Source organism: Carettochelys insculpta, chromosome 7 (genome assembly GCF_033958435.1).
Source record: "Carettochelys insculpta isolate YL-2023 chromosome 7, ASM3395843v1, whole genome shotgun sequence".
NCBI classification, from domain to species: Eukaryota; Metazoa; Chordata; order Testudines; family Carettochelyidae; genus Carettochelys; species Carettochelys insculpta.
The window spans coordinates 13,369,670-13,385,450 of record NC_134143.1 but is presented as its reverse complement, the minus strand read 5'-3'; the positions used below and the strand labels follow the sequence as shown (position 1 = coordinate 13,385,450).

The window sequence follows — 15,781 nt, the reverse complement described above, 5'->3', positions numbered from 1 at the left end:
GCTCACGCTTTTCCAAAGCATCAATTTTACCTTTCATGGTGTTACACAGTTGACCTTCATTATAAATTAATCAGATTTTCTATGACTTTCATGGAACATGGTACTTCATTCTCTGTAAACATAACTGGTAAATACACATTTAAGTCAATGGATAGGCTGCAAAATTACACACACATGCAGCCAATCATACCTCAAAAGACAAATAAGGAAGAAAATAGGCTATTTTTTAAACATGATCATCTTGTTAGGATGAACACATCCTTAAGGCGGATATTCAGATTAGCAGTTGCATTTGCCTGTTAAAGTATTTATACTGGGTTAGTTAAATTCAACCTACCTGGAATACCCATAAAGTAAAAATTAACAAAGGTATTTCTGCCATTTCCCTGCTACAAATTGTGTAGTCACTGCCTTAAAAAAGTGGCCATTATAGTCCTTCTCTAAACTGGCGACATTTCAGTAATGTGTGAATAAGCCCCAGAAGTGTGTGGCTCATAGACACGCTGTTGCATTTGCCTTATGTTTGGAACTTGCATTAATTTGGTCAAAGTAACAAGTTTGCTCAAACATTTCGTAAAATAACTAGAGCTACAAGGCAAAGGAAAGGGGTGAACAAATTGGAGAAAGCCCAGAGAAGAGCAACACAAACGATTAAAGGTCTAGCAAACATGACCTATGAGAGAAAATTGAAAATGTTAGGAAGTTTTTAGTGTGGGGACAAGACGACTAAGGGGGACATCATAGTTTTTAAGTATAGGCTTCAACTCGCAAAAACAGCACACTCTCGTCTGGCAGCATTCTTTGTCCAACATGATTTAATTTGCTGGATAGCTGCTTATCATGGGTGCGGCCAAGTTTCCTGTGGTCCCATGAAGTTTGTTTATAGCCACCAGTCCTGGTTCTCAGTGTTCTGTGCTGTTTGGTCTAATTTACCTCTAAATGTATACTAAAAGCCCAGTAAGCAGAAAATGTGTTGGTAATGCTGCTAGAAAATATTATTCTCCCGTGGTCCAGCAAATGCCATTCAATGTTAGGAAAAACTTTCAGTCAGGGTTGCCAAACATTGAAAAAAAATTGTTAGTGATGTTGTGGAGTCTCTGTCTAACCTGTTGTTAAGAAAATCACAAATGCTAAACACCTGTCAAGGATAGTTTAGCTCAGGGATCAGCAACCCCCGGCATGGGTGCCAAGAGTGGCACACAAGCCAATTTTCAGCAGCATGCGAGGCCTTAGTGCAGCCCTACACTGCTCCTCCCCTCGTGCAGCCAGGAGCTTGCTCAAAGCTGTAGATTAACAAAAGATGGATTAGGAGCTTCTGTTATAGTTGTTAGTATCTACTTTACAGACCCTCCACCCCTTGGAAGTGGTAGAAATAGCCTATTGGATAAAACAGACAGTGTGGCAATTGATTGGTCATTATATTCTGTGAGTACCAAGACACTGGGATTCCATAGCTATTTGACAAATTTGAATGAATTTGATATAATGAAATATGCATACCATGCAATAGTGTTAATATGAATACTTTAGCTGCATCCAATATAGGTTCATGTGATGCACAAGAATTATGCATTGCATTAGTCACTGTATATTATAAACAGTCTCCTTCCGTAGGAGTCTGGTGTTCTGTTCCAAGCTCTTCCACTGTCTCCATATAGTCAAATACATCACTGAACACAGCTGTAGAATGGGTATACTAATTACTTAAGCTCATCCTACCTGTACTGGATGTGCAATTAAAATGCTAATGAAAGAGAACAAAAACCCCACTGATTTGCATCTTTGAAGGCTCTCATTTATCCTGCCTCCAATATATCTTCCCTCTTCCTTCATAAGCTATGTCTACACTAGACAGTTTTGTCAACAAAAACCCACAGATCATCCGCATCCCCAAGGCAGTCTGTCCACAGTAAATTGACAGAAGGTGGCACTTCTGTTGACCGCATTCTGCCACTCCCCCATGAGGCAGAATGCCTCTATTGACAGGCTCTGGCAACTGCAAGCCAGGCTGTACATTCCAGGTTTGAGGTGGGGGGCTTTGTCAACAGAGGGGGCTTCTGGGACACTGGGCAGCCCTGTCTGCTGTCCTTCCAGGGTGGCCATTTTGTCGAGAGAGTGGCTAAGCAGTCCGGAGGCTCTCTGTTGACAGAGCAGATTGCTCTTTCAAGCCCCTTGGCAGTCGTCACAATCTGTCAGATGTTTTGTTGGATGAGATCTTCTGACAGAAACTCCTGTTGACAGATTGCTCTAGTGTAGCCATAGCTATCAAATGTACGCAAGCAAACTGCAAAGCAATAATGCCAATCCTCCATGCAGTAGTGAGTCTGTTCTTCATCTGGAGTGGTGGGGAAGCTAAGGCAATTGACAGTACTTGAAATCCATCCCATTGTGTCTAAGAACCAATGCAGTGTACTTACCCAACTGGTTCTTAATTGTTAACTCATCATAATAATCCTCTGGATTACTTAGAATTGTAAAGAGCTAACTGTTCATTTCATATTTATTAGCACCAATTAATTCACTATTTTGCACCAGAACACTTCATCTCCATCACCTATAAATTATGCGTTCGTTTTGCAAGGTTATCACCACTTTGTTTGGTTTTTCTGCTCCAATTTGGGGAGTATGTGCATTGTGAAAGAAAACAGTGCTGAGAGCAGTCATGTTCTTAATCATCATTTTGTTGAGACCATGTGCCTCTCAAAGGACAGAACATTTCTGTCCACAAACCGCACACTTCCACTTAAAAATCAGCCACTCACCAACAGCAAGTGTCCATGAAAACAAAAAAAAAAATCATCGGCCAATAACATTCCATACTTACACCGTTTTTCAATTCAACATTTAGATTAGGGATTTTCTTGAATGATTGTGTCTCATCTGTGGCAGGTAAACAACGGATTGTGCCAAGGAGTGACTCAGACTGAAAAATCTCTCCTCCCCTTTTCCCATTTATTTTGTCTCCTAGGATGGTGGTTGTTATGGAGATCTGTTTTGTAAAGCACTGAAAACATACAATATGCTTTGTTTTGGAATTTATCGATTGAGGGATGCGCATCTAAGTACGCCTAGCCAATGCACTAAACGGTAGGTCTAGACTTTTATTTCCCTTGCTGATTGTGCTTCATTCTAACTGTCATGGAAATTCCAGATGCCTTCTATGGGGCAAAAATACTGCTGATCGTATAAACTGTTTTCACCAGCCTCAGCCCTATTCTGTTACACTGTGAGTCAAATGCCGCGTCTCATTCTTTGAGTACTGTTCTACTAAGGGATCAACAATCAATTCAAGCCATATTATAGAACACTGTTTTGTTTTTCTTATTCAAAATTGACAAAAATAGCCATAATGGTCCCAGAGAGAAGTTGGGTGAGGAAATAGCTTTTATTGGCCCAGCTTCTGTGTGTGGAACAGCCACACTTTTAAGCTATTCTACTAAAGTGGTAATTAAATGCTCAGACAGCCCTATATATTTAATTGCCTCCTTACTTACGCTCATTTATGATAACCCAAGATATTTTACTTGCACTCCAGGGGAAAAATCTTTACTGTTCGCTAAATTTAATCAGCAGTAAATTAGTGCCATGCATATATTCCTGATGGCGCTCTAACCTGTTTCATTACACAAATTTAACCTCTTCTCTACTTAGATGAGAGTAGCCATGGATTTTCTCTGTGATGGGGCTCAGACTGTAAGAACTACTATTCTCTGCAATATCTTATTGCATAGCTGAGACCCTGAGTAAAATTTCCCCATCAGTTTCCTGTTTGGGCTAGATGTATTTGCTGTCATTGCCTTCAATTAATGGATCAAGACTTGGTGATCTATGTGTTTTTCATTGAGCAGAAGCCATCTTATTGATGTGCACAGATGATGTCAGCACTTCCATGGGCTTTAGTGGCATGAGGACCTGGGCCAGCGTATGCCCCAAAGAGAACCATATTCACTTTGGCCACTCAGTCATTTGGCTATCAGTGTGCTAAACAGAGCATCTTACTTTAGTAGACAATAACCACATCACACAAACCCCGCTGTAATTGGCCATATTCTGCCAATTTAGTAGTATCACAAATGCTGTAGAAAGATTCACAACTAAGTGGGTATGGCAAATAAGCAAGCCTGTCACTCACAGAGGTGGTGCCTCCATGTTTGGACTTTGGACGTATTGTTTGACAGCAAACTATTCTGTGTCTATGTAAGATAACTTAGTCTCCAAGACCGCCCAAGCCAAATCTCCCATAAACACTAAATTCTCTTGAAAAGACTGGTAGAGCCAAACTGTAGTGTTGTTGATTGGTTTTTAATGCTATCTTGCATTACTGACAAAAATTCCCATTGACTTAAATGCTTACATGAATAGTTGTGGACTGAGTAAGATCTCAGTCTATGACTATGATGTAAAGAAAAAACATAATGCCACTTTGGATACAGTGTGAGGCTTGGCTCATGAAATAAGTGTGCCCCCAGGCCAGCAGACTCTTACTGCAAGAGTCTCTAAGCTGCCCTGGCCTTGTGTAATGGATGAGGTGAATAGATAGTTTTTGTTCACATCTGCAACCATGGGTGTTTTTCTTGCATTTTCAAATGCCACCTAGAGATAACCAAGAGACACATTAGCTTTACTGCTGTGTTTCTTGATTTATTTTTCAGATACACATTCATTGTTAAAGAACGTCTTTCTCTTCCTCTAGTGCTCATTGACTGTACTTAAATTGACCACCATGAAATGGACTATGCCTGTTGTGCCATCACTTCAGCAATTATTCAAATGATTTTGCTTGAGCGTTACTGGTGCTCCTTTAGGATGTTAGGCTCCCACACCAAAGTGAACTTGCATCATGCATGGAATCACATTGGAGGTAGAATAAGTTCTCACCATGTGGTGAATATTCGGTGCAGAAGCCCTCACTGACTGGGGAAGTGTGATGCAATTGGAGAGGTGCTTGTTTAGATAAGGTTTTCCCAGCTCCTCTTATGCCCTGCTTGGGAGGCAGAAGAGCAAAATTTGTGATAAACATCATGACAGGAAATTTTAATGTGAACCTAAAGCCACTTTCTTTATTTCTTTTCCAGCTACGTTATCACCAACCCACCCTATGAGTTTGAGCTTGTGCCCACAGACTTAATCTTCTGTTTGATGCAATTTGACCACAATGCTGGCCAGTCCCGGGCCAGTCTCTCTCATTCCTCCCATTCTTCCTACTCTTCCAGCAAAAAGAGCTCATCAGTTCACTCCATCCCATCAACTGTGAACAGACAGAACCGCACCAAAACCAGGGACTCCCGGGAAAAACAGAAGTATGTGCAAGAAGATAGACTTTGATATGTGTACCTACCCACACCCCTTGTGAAATTTGCATCTGCTACCCATTCCTCCCCATTGGTGTTTCCCTCTTTTCCCATGGAGTTCTTCTCCTTTCTTTTTTGTACACATATTTTACATAGCTATGACAGTGTGCATGTGATTGTCATTTTTTTATTTCACCACCATAAAACCCTTAAGCACAACAGCAACAAAGCAGAAAGACCAAAAGTTATTTATGATGCTAAGGGTGGGGGGATCCTAAACCCACAGGCATGCCAAAAACATAAATAACTTGCTATAGCAACTGCTCGATATATTAGAAGATAAACTGTGTTTAGCATGAACACTTGTTCTTAATGTTAAAGCTACACAAAGCAAGTTATTTAATGCAGAAGTGTTGCTGTATCAGGGTTTTTTGTTAAAACATACACAAGATTCTAGTAACTTTATTTGAAGCTTGGAAGTCTTACACCCATTAAAAAATACAGATTGTTTCACTCTCAGAGCTGCAATAGCATAGTCTCACCTTCTGTATAGGTTATTAAGCACCTACTCTATACCAAAGAAAAATCAGAGACTTATAGAAGGTCATTCTTAAAAATACTGTCCTTTTAGAGAGAACATCTCCTCCTTTTAATGCTGAAATTTCCCAGGCATGGTGTTATAAAATTCTCAGCTTAAAAAAAGTGTCTAATTTCATGTTAAATTATCATTCTGTTTACACTGTTATATAAGTCGCTATATTTTCCATCACTTGAGACATTTGGGATGAAAAGCCATATGTATTATAAAGAAGCTTGGATGTAAGTCTTTAAAAACTGGCTTCCCAGGACGTTTACATCTTTGAAAAATACCTTATGTACAGAATAAAATAATGTCCAGAAAAGTATTTTTCTATGTTTAAGTATCAAAACAAAGTATCCGTCTATGGGGAACTTGGCTTCCCCTGACCTCCCGATTAAAGTTTAACTTTCTCACCCTTGGTATAGCGCCTCCACTGAATGCCCTCATTCATAAGAGGGACTCCTGGGCTGTGGTACGGTTTGCGAAGGGGGCAGGTCAGCAATACTTTAGGAGGAGTAGAGGGGAGAACAAGCTTCTCTGTGGGCCTTCAGCATAGGAACCTGTGTAAGTATGCGTAATGGAGCATGTCCCACACACTTAACCTATAGCTACTTCTACACTAGAGAGGTTTGTGCACAAAACTCAAAGCATCAACAGTAAACATTCATTCTGTCAATAGTAAATCTACTGAACATGGCACTTTTGTTGACAGACTTCTGCCTCTCCCCGATGAGCCAGAATGCCTTTCTCGACAGAGTCTGTCGACAAAATGCCATGTGGGCACTCTGGGGGGGATGGGGCCCTCTGTCTACAGACAGGGCTTCTCGGTCACCAGGCAGCACTGTTTTCTGTGCTTCTGGTTAGCCATTCTCTCAAGAAAACGGCTGAGTGGTCTGGCTGCTCTCGGCTACTGGAATGGATTAGCAGAGCAATCTGCTTTTGTGTGTGGACATGACCTATTTGCCAGAAGTTTTGCCGGAAGATCTCTTCTGACTAACTTCTGTTGACAGATTGCTCTAGTGTAGACGTAGCTTGTATGCATTCCCAAACTGAGAAGTGGCTACTCATGTCCTAGAGTGGAACAGGAGAGCTACAGCATGGTAGGTTGTTCCTGACCACAATAGTGCAGCTGCCTCAGTTTCATTGCGCTTGCCAAAATTAAGAATGAGCATCTAAGATAGAACGCCACCAAAACAGATTTTTAAAACCTATTTTGGATGCCATGAAATCATACCACCTACTTCATTTGTGACTGGCTGCCCAGCACAGACAGTGTGTATCTAGAAAACATATGCAAACCAGAAGAAGGCAACGGAGTAACATGGTAGTTAACAAACAGCAAGAGGTGTTTTTATGGTTAGTACTGTATTCTCCCCTCTCCTCTCCTCTCCCCAAGCATGGTAATTATGGAGCTTTGCTTGCTGTGTGAATTGACAATGAAGTCAAGCACTTTTACTGACAAAAACCTGGTGTGGTACAATGGGGGCTACCCACAGCGCATCTGTGCAGTGTTAAGAATAACGATTGGAATAAGAAATTATGGTGTGTGTGTGTGTGTGTGTGTGTAAATGCAGCTAATAAGGCCTATCAGTGGAAGATGGTTCAAATTATGTTTGTTCCCCACGCCAAAAATTCTTGCCTACAAAGACACCCTCAGGTATTCTTTGAAAACAGTTATAAAGTTTTTGCCCTAGGAACATTCCTAACAACAAGGCTGTGCCAGTTAAAGTGCTCAACAGCAAATTTGACAGTTTAAAAGCATTGTAAAACTTACATAGCTTACTTCTCTTTCTAAAGTGCAACAAGGATGAATAGAATGGGCCAAGGTATGACAATTAATGGTTCTGCATGACCTCACAACTGCTGTGGGTTTCCTTCTATAACGTTGTCCTTGTGAAAACTTGTGAAATTAAAAAATAAGTTCCAAACTTTATTCAGTTATTGTTTTTTTCACTTGTTTTGCTTTGTTTTTTTTCCTGAATCGAAAGTAAAACTGCCTGCTGCTGCTGCTGTTGCTCAAACCTTTTTTTTTAATTCTCTCATCTGCTTGCTGTTTAATTGCATGTGTCCTCTACTAACCATCTGTATACCTGCGCCAGAAAAAATGCTTACCTATTGTAGACATCATTTCACCATGCCAAATCCTCATTTCCAAACCACTTCTCTCCCAAAACCTTTAATCAAATTCATGAACGTTTTTATGTTTACATTGGCAACACTGAGTTTTGTTTGATGTTACAAACTTTTAGCAGCTTTGCCATCTAACTTGCTTTTCTTTTACAATTTTATTTCATTTGCCTTTGAATAGGGGGTTAATATGGAATCATTTGTCCAATATCTTAGCCTTCAATGCATGCACCGTTATGCAGATACCTTGCTTTAGACAGGACCATATCTGTCTTTGGCAGAAAGTGCTAGACAATTAAAGATAAAGTTTATCCACTTTGGGAATGGAGCAGAAAATGAGACACTAAATATAAGATCCTCTATTTCAAAATCCATGGCCTTACTAATGCTCCATGGGAATTTTATTCATGCAAGAAGGAGTGCAAAAGGTCTTGAGGATTGGGCCAAATGCATTTTATTGTTGTCAATATACAAGAAGATTCACTTAGAAATTATTTGACTATTATATATAGGAAACTATGAAGTTGTTTTCTTTGTATATAGCAATGTGCATTTTTTTTTTAAAAAAGACAGTTTGGTTGACTTAAATTGGGGCTCTCTGGCCTTGAGAAGTATTTTATAACAGCTTTAATTACACTATGGCAGCATCTATACTAGCAAGTTCTTATAGAAAATCCGGCCCTTCTTCAAAAACACACACAGAGCATCTACACACAAAATTCGATCTGCGGCTCTTCTTCCAGAAGCTGTCTCCCACTCCCAGATCAGGAAAACCACCTCTTTTTGCAAGCTTCTTTCTAAAGGAAGTGTGTGTAGATGCTCTGCAGGTCCTTTTTTTCAGAAGAGCAGTCCTCATGGTGCTGAATTTTTCGATCCCTGGTCCATTCTTTTGAAAGAGTGGGGGCTCTGTGGATGCTCTCTATCGAAAGAGTGACTCGCTTTTTCGACCCACTTTTTCGTGTATGAACATACTCTTTCAGAAGAAGATATTTTTGGAAGAGATCTTCAGAAGATCTTCTTTCAAAAGATCACTGTAGTGTGGACATAGCCTATGGAAATTTTCCATCACCTCAGTAATCCAGAGCTCTGTCATCCCACCCCCCACACACACACACCCCTTTCTAACTGCCACTTATGGTGAACTCATTGTTTACTTTTACTAATAGAAGGACCACATTAACTATTGGTGTAATATAGCAGCTCTCCATTGATTTAAACTTAGTTAGAGCATCACTGAACTAATTTGGTCCAAGATATGCATATAAATTTTAACATCCTACCCATTGTACATTCCGTCCCGCACCCTTTAGGTGGAGCAGACTATGTTAACCGAAGGTTATCTTAACGGTTTTCATGCATTTCAATTATAAGATACACAACACTGGTTTAAAGTCTACTCCGCTAAAGGTTAAGCCAGAGGAAGCTGTATCCCTATAGAAACAATTAAGTGAAGCTATGAGGGAGAGCTCCCTCTATTTTTTCCATGCAGCTGCAGAATCAGTTTTGTTATGTGTGCAAAGGCATGTGTGGATGTGAACCACCAATAGAAACACATCCTGCTGGTTGTGGATGCTCTGCTAATAAGCTGGGTGGCACTTAAATCTCTCCTGGGTGGCCACCCACGTGCTCAGCTTCCAGGGAACACTGCTATCACGTTTCTAGGGTAACAGGTGTGCCCATGGTTCAGATACTGAGCTTGTTTAGGTGCTTTCTGTAAGTTCTGTAGTCTTTTCTGTACTCTTGATTTTCCCTATAACAAGTCAGGAACATAAGCCTACCAAACATGAAAAACCCCATTCATGATACCACAACATTGCAGAAGTTAAAATACCACCGCCCCCCACCCCCCCCACACACACAGCTGACAATGATAAACAGGAAGGAACTGAGTAAATTTTATCATGCTTTTAAAAAAGCAAAGACTAGGTAGCACATTGTGCCCATTAGACTGACAGACCAAGGGCCAAGAGCCTGACACTGCCAAACAGCCCATAACTCCCAATGACATCAGCAGGTCCAGCCTCGCCTTCCCTAGCCAGGTGAAGTTGCCATTAACACCAAAAGAAATTATGCTGATTAGCTCTAAACATGATTTTTTTTCCCCACAAAATGTATATGTGCATAAATTGACAGCAAATTTGTATCAGCTATTCAACCATTAACTGAATCTCTCAAACTATGCTGCATATGTACAAGGAGAGCTGCATTAGAACCAGTCAAAGAAATTCACAAATAATGAGAGCAATTTCAGTGAGCTGCAAATTGATTATCATAAAATACTCCCCTGCCAAACTAACAATCCCAGTGGGCGGTGAAACTTCTAATATTTCCTAGTAAGGAAGCAAATCCAATGCGAGATTGTCTAACACCACAATTTAATTTTAAATAGGCTGCCTACATTGTTACCTTGTTGTTATGCGCTCAGATGTTTTTTTCTGCATCAGCCGAGAAAATATTTTGCTTTAACACATTAGCTCCGAAGCTGGCAATAAGAGTATGCTCTGACTTACCCCTCTGTGGCTGTACATTCTCTTCCTTGCTTCGCCTCTGGATCATGGTTTTAGGGATTAGCTTCTTCACAAAGTGAAACATGCATCACCATGACCCTTTCCCGGCTCTGATGCCATATGCTAACTAGACATGGGTGACCCCTGCAAGGGCCCGTTCTTGTAACACATTTTTAGGGTCACTTTTGAACCAGCTGGTCTTAGTCCGGAAGCCAGAAATCTCATTCCTCCTGAGTAATGAATTGCCAATGCACACATGCTTGTGCATGCACACACAGAGAGACACACACCCCTTCCCTAGCCACCTACCTTTGTATTTTTCCAGAGGGGCTTTCTAGTCTGCTTCCCCTCTTCCAAGCAAGGCATGTGGCTGTTGCCAGGAAACGACACCTTTCCATGGCTTGTGAGGACATATTTTGGCATTAGAAAAAGTTCAGAAAAGGGCAACTAATGATTAGGGGTTTGGAATAGGTCCCATATGTGGAGAGGGTAAAGCTACTGGGACTTTTCAGGTTTATTAGGGGTTGGGGGTAGGGGAGGGATATGACAGAGGTATATAAAACCATGAGTGGTGTGGAGAGGGTGAAAAAAAGAAAAGTTATTTACTTGTTCCCATAATATAAGAACTAGAGGACACAAAATGATGTAGCAGGTTTAAAACTAATAAAGTTTTTTCACACAGTGCACAGTCAACCTGTGGACCTTCTTGGAGGATGCTGTGGCTAGGCCTATAAGAGAGTTCAAAGAAGAGTTAGACAAATTCTAGCAGCCTATTTAAAATTAAATTAATTAGCTGGGGGGGCAGGTAGAAATGGTGCCCCTGGCCTCTGTTTGTCAGAGGCTGGAGATGGATGGCAAGAGACAAGTCGCTAGATAATTGTCTTCGGTACAGCCCCTGCCCCCCGTTTCCGCCCATGGCCGTTCTTATGTTCTGAGGGTTTTTTTGTGTAAGGAAGGAAGCAGGCAGAGCGCCCCGCCCCCTGCCCCCAACCCAGGCTAAAGCACTGGAAGTACTCTTACAGCTAAACTATAAGACTTCTGAAATAGTCCGTATTTCACCAGCTACTGTGCTGGGGATTCTGGGACACGTGCTCTCCCTGACCAGCTGCCAGACCAGGAGTGTTTTCCCCACCGTAGTACAAGGGCGGGAAGTGAGACATCTTTCTCTCTAGTGTAGTTGGACAAAGAAAATAATATAATGCAGGAGAGCCGGTGGCGAATGAGAGGAGCACAGAACAGTAGAGGGATGAAGCTAACAATGGAGAGCTCTTGAACCTGGTTCTGAAAAAGACAGAGACAGTGGTTTTCAAAGCACTCGGCCCATAATGAAAGAGCAGCTTAGCCAGAAAAGGTAAGCATCTAGGACACCAGGAAGGAGCTGATGAGTGCCAGCACCTGAAACAGGAGGCCTGTGCAAGAGTCAGAGTTTCAACGTTCAAGAGAGATGAAATTAAGAAGAAAACACAATGGACTGTACATGGAGCTTTCTGTATTTTATATACAGAAAAGGGAATTGCCAGTGCCTGTGTTTTTAAAGGTCAACATGGAATGTACCGTGAAGACTGTTATATTAGCAATTACCTAGCGTAGCTGTTGCAAATTTCCACAAAAGCTGGGTACATGGAAAAGCTTTTCATCTGCTGCAGGAAGGAGAAGACATGCAGTTCATTCTCATCCTTCACACCAACTCCATTTCCCTGACACCAGGTGACTAAAATAACTTGCACCAAGTTCTCTTTGTAAACAAAGTGTGTGCAGCGGTATGCAAAAAGAGTCAGATAAAAGAACACAATGCTTCAGCTTGCTTCAAAATCATTTTAAACATAAACCATCTGAAAACTGTTAGTTTGAAATTGTTTATGTGATCTTGTAAGGCTTTTAAAACATGATAACCATCACACTTTACACCTCTCTGAAAGGTTAGTTTAATCGCAGATCACATAAAATTGGTTTCCACAAATGTATAATGGTTCATGTGTCACACTTGAACTAAATGGGTTTTTAAACAGAGATGAAATTATTTTGATGTGTACACATTCCCAGATTTCTTTTCCCTACCCTCCTTTTTGGAAACCAGCCCCCCCCCCATCAGGTTTTCCCTTAAAGTCTCATTAATAATTCAAATGTTCTGATGACTTTAAAAGATCTATGGAATTGAAGCATCTTTTTTTTAAAAAAAATACTGCTTGACAAAAAGATAAATGAATGTAGAGAGAAGCGGTAGGAGTCTGGCAAGCTGTAGAGCATTTTAGAACAGATTGTAACTTTATCATTCTGTCAGGAAGAATAATTTAAAGCACTTAATCAGTTAGCTTCACTGTGCAGGATGTACCATTATGAATTCCTATCGTTCAATCTGTTCAAATCAAAGAGAGCTTAATTATAATAGGTAAGGGGAGGGCTGATTGAACAATGTTCAGACTCAGGCAACTTTATTAGGGAAAGGCTCGCTGACCGCCAATGAGCACGTCTTTTACGAATAATCTAAGATGACAGGAGAAAACAATATATTAACCTTCATGTGCCTTAAATGACACAGCACTAATAGATCTTTGTTTTTCATTAAAAGATTATAAAAATATCAAATACACTAGACACACAACCCTAATTTTTTCACAAAGGGATAGCTGTGGTCATCAGTAACTTCACAAATAAGCAGTCCTGTAGCACGTTAGAGACTAACAAATTTACTAGGGAACAGATAGCTATCCAATGATAAGTACCATAAGCTGTAGCCAATGGCTACTGAATGCTCAGCAGTTCTGGGACTCTGCCCCACTACTTATGGGTCTAAATTTTGACATCTGTGTTTGAAAATCTTTTCCGTAGTTCCTGCTGGTCTATTCATATTGGCAAGCCAGTGCTTCCTCTCCGGAGCTCCATGCTGTTTTTTTTTTAAAAAAAAAAAAAAAAAAAGAACAGCAGCACTAACTATGTCCAGTCCAGGCTGAATTTACATGCTGAGTGAAGTATTAGTTTATATAATAAATTCAGTGAAGTCTGGGGGAATCTCCTACTTCAGGAAAGCGCTTTATCAGCATAAGAAACAGGACTCTAGAAACGCCAATAATATAAGCCATATCTACAGCCATCCAGCCTTCAGGCACAGCCTCTCACTTACCTCAAGAGTGGGCAGAGTAGAGGTATTGCACAAAAATGCGTCCATGTAGTTATGTTGTAACATTAGCCACTTTGTTCCACAAACCCTTCAAGGAAAAAGACTAGTTATATTTAGGATTTATCTCAGATAGGATTTTTAACAAGTTTTGTTCATAACTGAACAGCGATGGCATGCTCTGGTGGGTTTTTTTTTTTTGTCTTACAATATTCCCCCATCCCCTCCCATTTCAACTGTAAAAATATTACCACAGTCACACACATGGACACTGAACAGAGAAAACAGAAGCTCTCCAGTTCTTTTCCTCACTTTAGCCTCATCCTCTCCCGTCCCTCTGCTTTCATAGGCCATGCTACCACTCAACATTGTCAACCCATTCAGACTAACATAATGGCAGGGCTGGCACCTGTCCCAGTCATCTGAACCATCTGTATGTAATGGGAAAGTTCAGCAGCGCTAAAGCAGCCATGTTGCCGGCATCAAAACATTGGCCATTACACCCAGGAATGTACCCAACCTGCATTCTGAACCACTTTCTTAATAAATTACGGTTGGAAGAGAGCTCAGGAAGGCATCTAGTCCTACTCCTTCCTTGGAAGCAGCACCAGCGCACCCCCCCACCCCCCGACTAAATCAAACCCCAAGGAATGCGTTGAAAAGATTCCTACACGAATAACATAGTTTTTCAGATACATCCCACTCTGCATTGCTAATTAAGGGATGGACACAGAAGTGCAAGGAACTCTGCAATAATGGCTCTGCACAACTGACTCATAGGAGGTGAACATGATTGAGAGAAGTCTGCATTTTCAAGTACTTCCTCGAACCAAATAAAAATGTCCAAAACTTAGGAGAGCATCCCAGCACATCATGTGCCCAGCTTCTACATTCATCCTCTTTATTTTTGGTACTATAGTAGCATGTCACATGAAATGTTAAAAAAGCTCATACATTCACCCAAACCAGCCAACTGCGTTTTCTTTAACCCTTTCTTTAGCCCTGCAAACATCGCCTCCTCCGTTTATAATGGGTTTTTTTCAAGTGGATTAATCTACTACACTCTGCTGCTAGCAATTATTCATTGTTACCCTCTATTGATTGCCGTGCCTCTGTGAACTGTACTGACTGCTTTTTGCACTGCACTAATTAAGCTTCTCATTTTCCCTCTTGTTCTGTCTCTACCCATTTTGCCCCTTAGCAGAAAAGAAATGGTTTACAGATGAGCCGGATAATGCCTATCCCAGAAACATTCAAATCAAGCCCATGAGCACTCACATGGCCAATCAGATCAATCAGTATAAATCTACAAGCAGCTTAATACCACCAATCAGAGAAGTTGAAGATGAATGTTGACTCACAGGAGGCCAGAACTATTTTTTTTAAAAGCCTGACAGACTTCATGAATGGTGATGTAACATTTATTCCTCTTACCTGCCGACCCACTGGTGGAAAAGTTATGAAGGGCGAGCATTATGGGAAAATATAATAGACAGATCTTTTGTTTGTCTGCCTTTAATATTGCTTCCATGTATTTTGGAAATAATTTCATTTATAAATGAACATAATCAAAGCTAGTCATGTATAGCCTCTAGCATTCTAAATTATTTTTATTTATTAGAAAGAAAATATATTTTTCTTTTTATTTTTTTCATTGTCAAGTTGATTTTTTTTTCCTTTTAAACCGCTGCACGTGTGGCCAGACTCCTAAAATTTTTTTTTAAAAAAATCTGATCTTGCTCTCTCTCATCTTCAAGGAGAATGATGGTCACAATTATGAGAAAATGAAATCAAGGGAGATAAATAATATATTAAAAATATAAGGTCCAACTTGCATTTTCGTAAATTGAAAAAAAAAGAAAAGTTCACCAACTTATTTCTTTACTGGAGACTATGTATTTTGTTCGGCATTGACACCAGCTCTTAATAAACTGAAACATATTTATTTTCAAAGCTGAAAGGCATATTTTTGTAGAATTAACATTCTTTCTCAGCTGTTCATCACTTTGTTACCACACACAGTGAAGAGTTTCCTACTGATCATTTTCAGCACCAGTAAATTAAAGATCCAAAACAACCAAAACTACGCTTGGTACATTTCTATGACAATAGAATAGTGACCATTAGTGTAAAACAAAGGGCATAGTGGCATGTCCTGATA

At 40.4% G+C, this 15,781-nt stretch overlaps 1 protein-coding gene across 2 annotated transcripts in view; it reads left to right on the top strand.

The window, feature by feature from the left end:
* Positions 1-15,498, top strand: part of KCNMA1 (potassium calcium-activated channel subfamily M alpha 1) — an 863,058-nt gene extending 847,560 nt beyond the window's left edge. The window contains exons 26-29 of one of the 2 annotated variants that reach the window (XM_075000037.1): positions 2,969-3,087; positions 5,076-5,300; positions 7,669-7,697; positions 14,825-15,498. In XM_075000037.1, coding sequence (XP_074856138.1) covers positions 2,969-3,087; positions 5,076-5,300; positions 7,669-7,697; positions 14,825-14,976 — 525 coding nt within the window. In that variant the 3' untranslated portion in view covers positions 14,977-15,498. Of the gene's footprint in view, positions 1-2,968; positions 3,088-5,075; positions 6,197-7,668; positions 7,698-14,824 lie in introns of those variants that run through there. The other variant, XM_075000036.1, reaches the window with a different exon arrangement.
* The last annotated feature ends 283 nt before the right edge of the window (positions 15,499-15,781 follow it).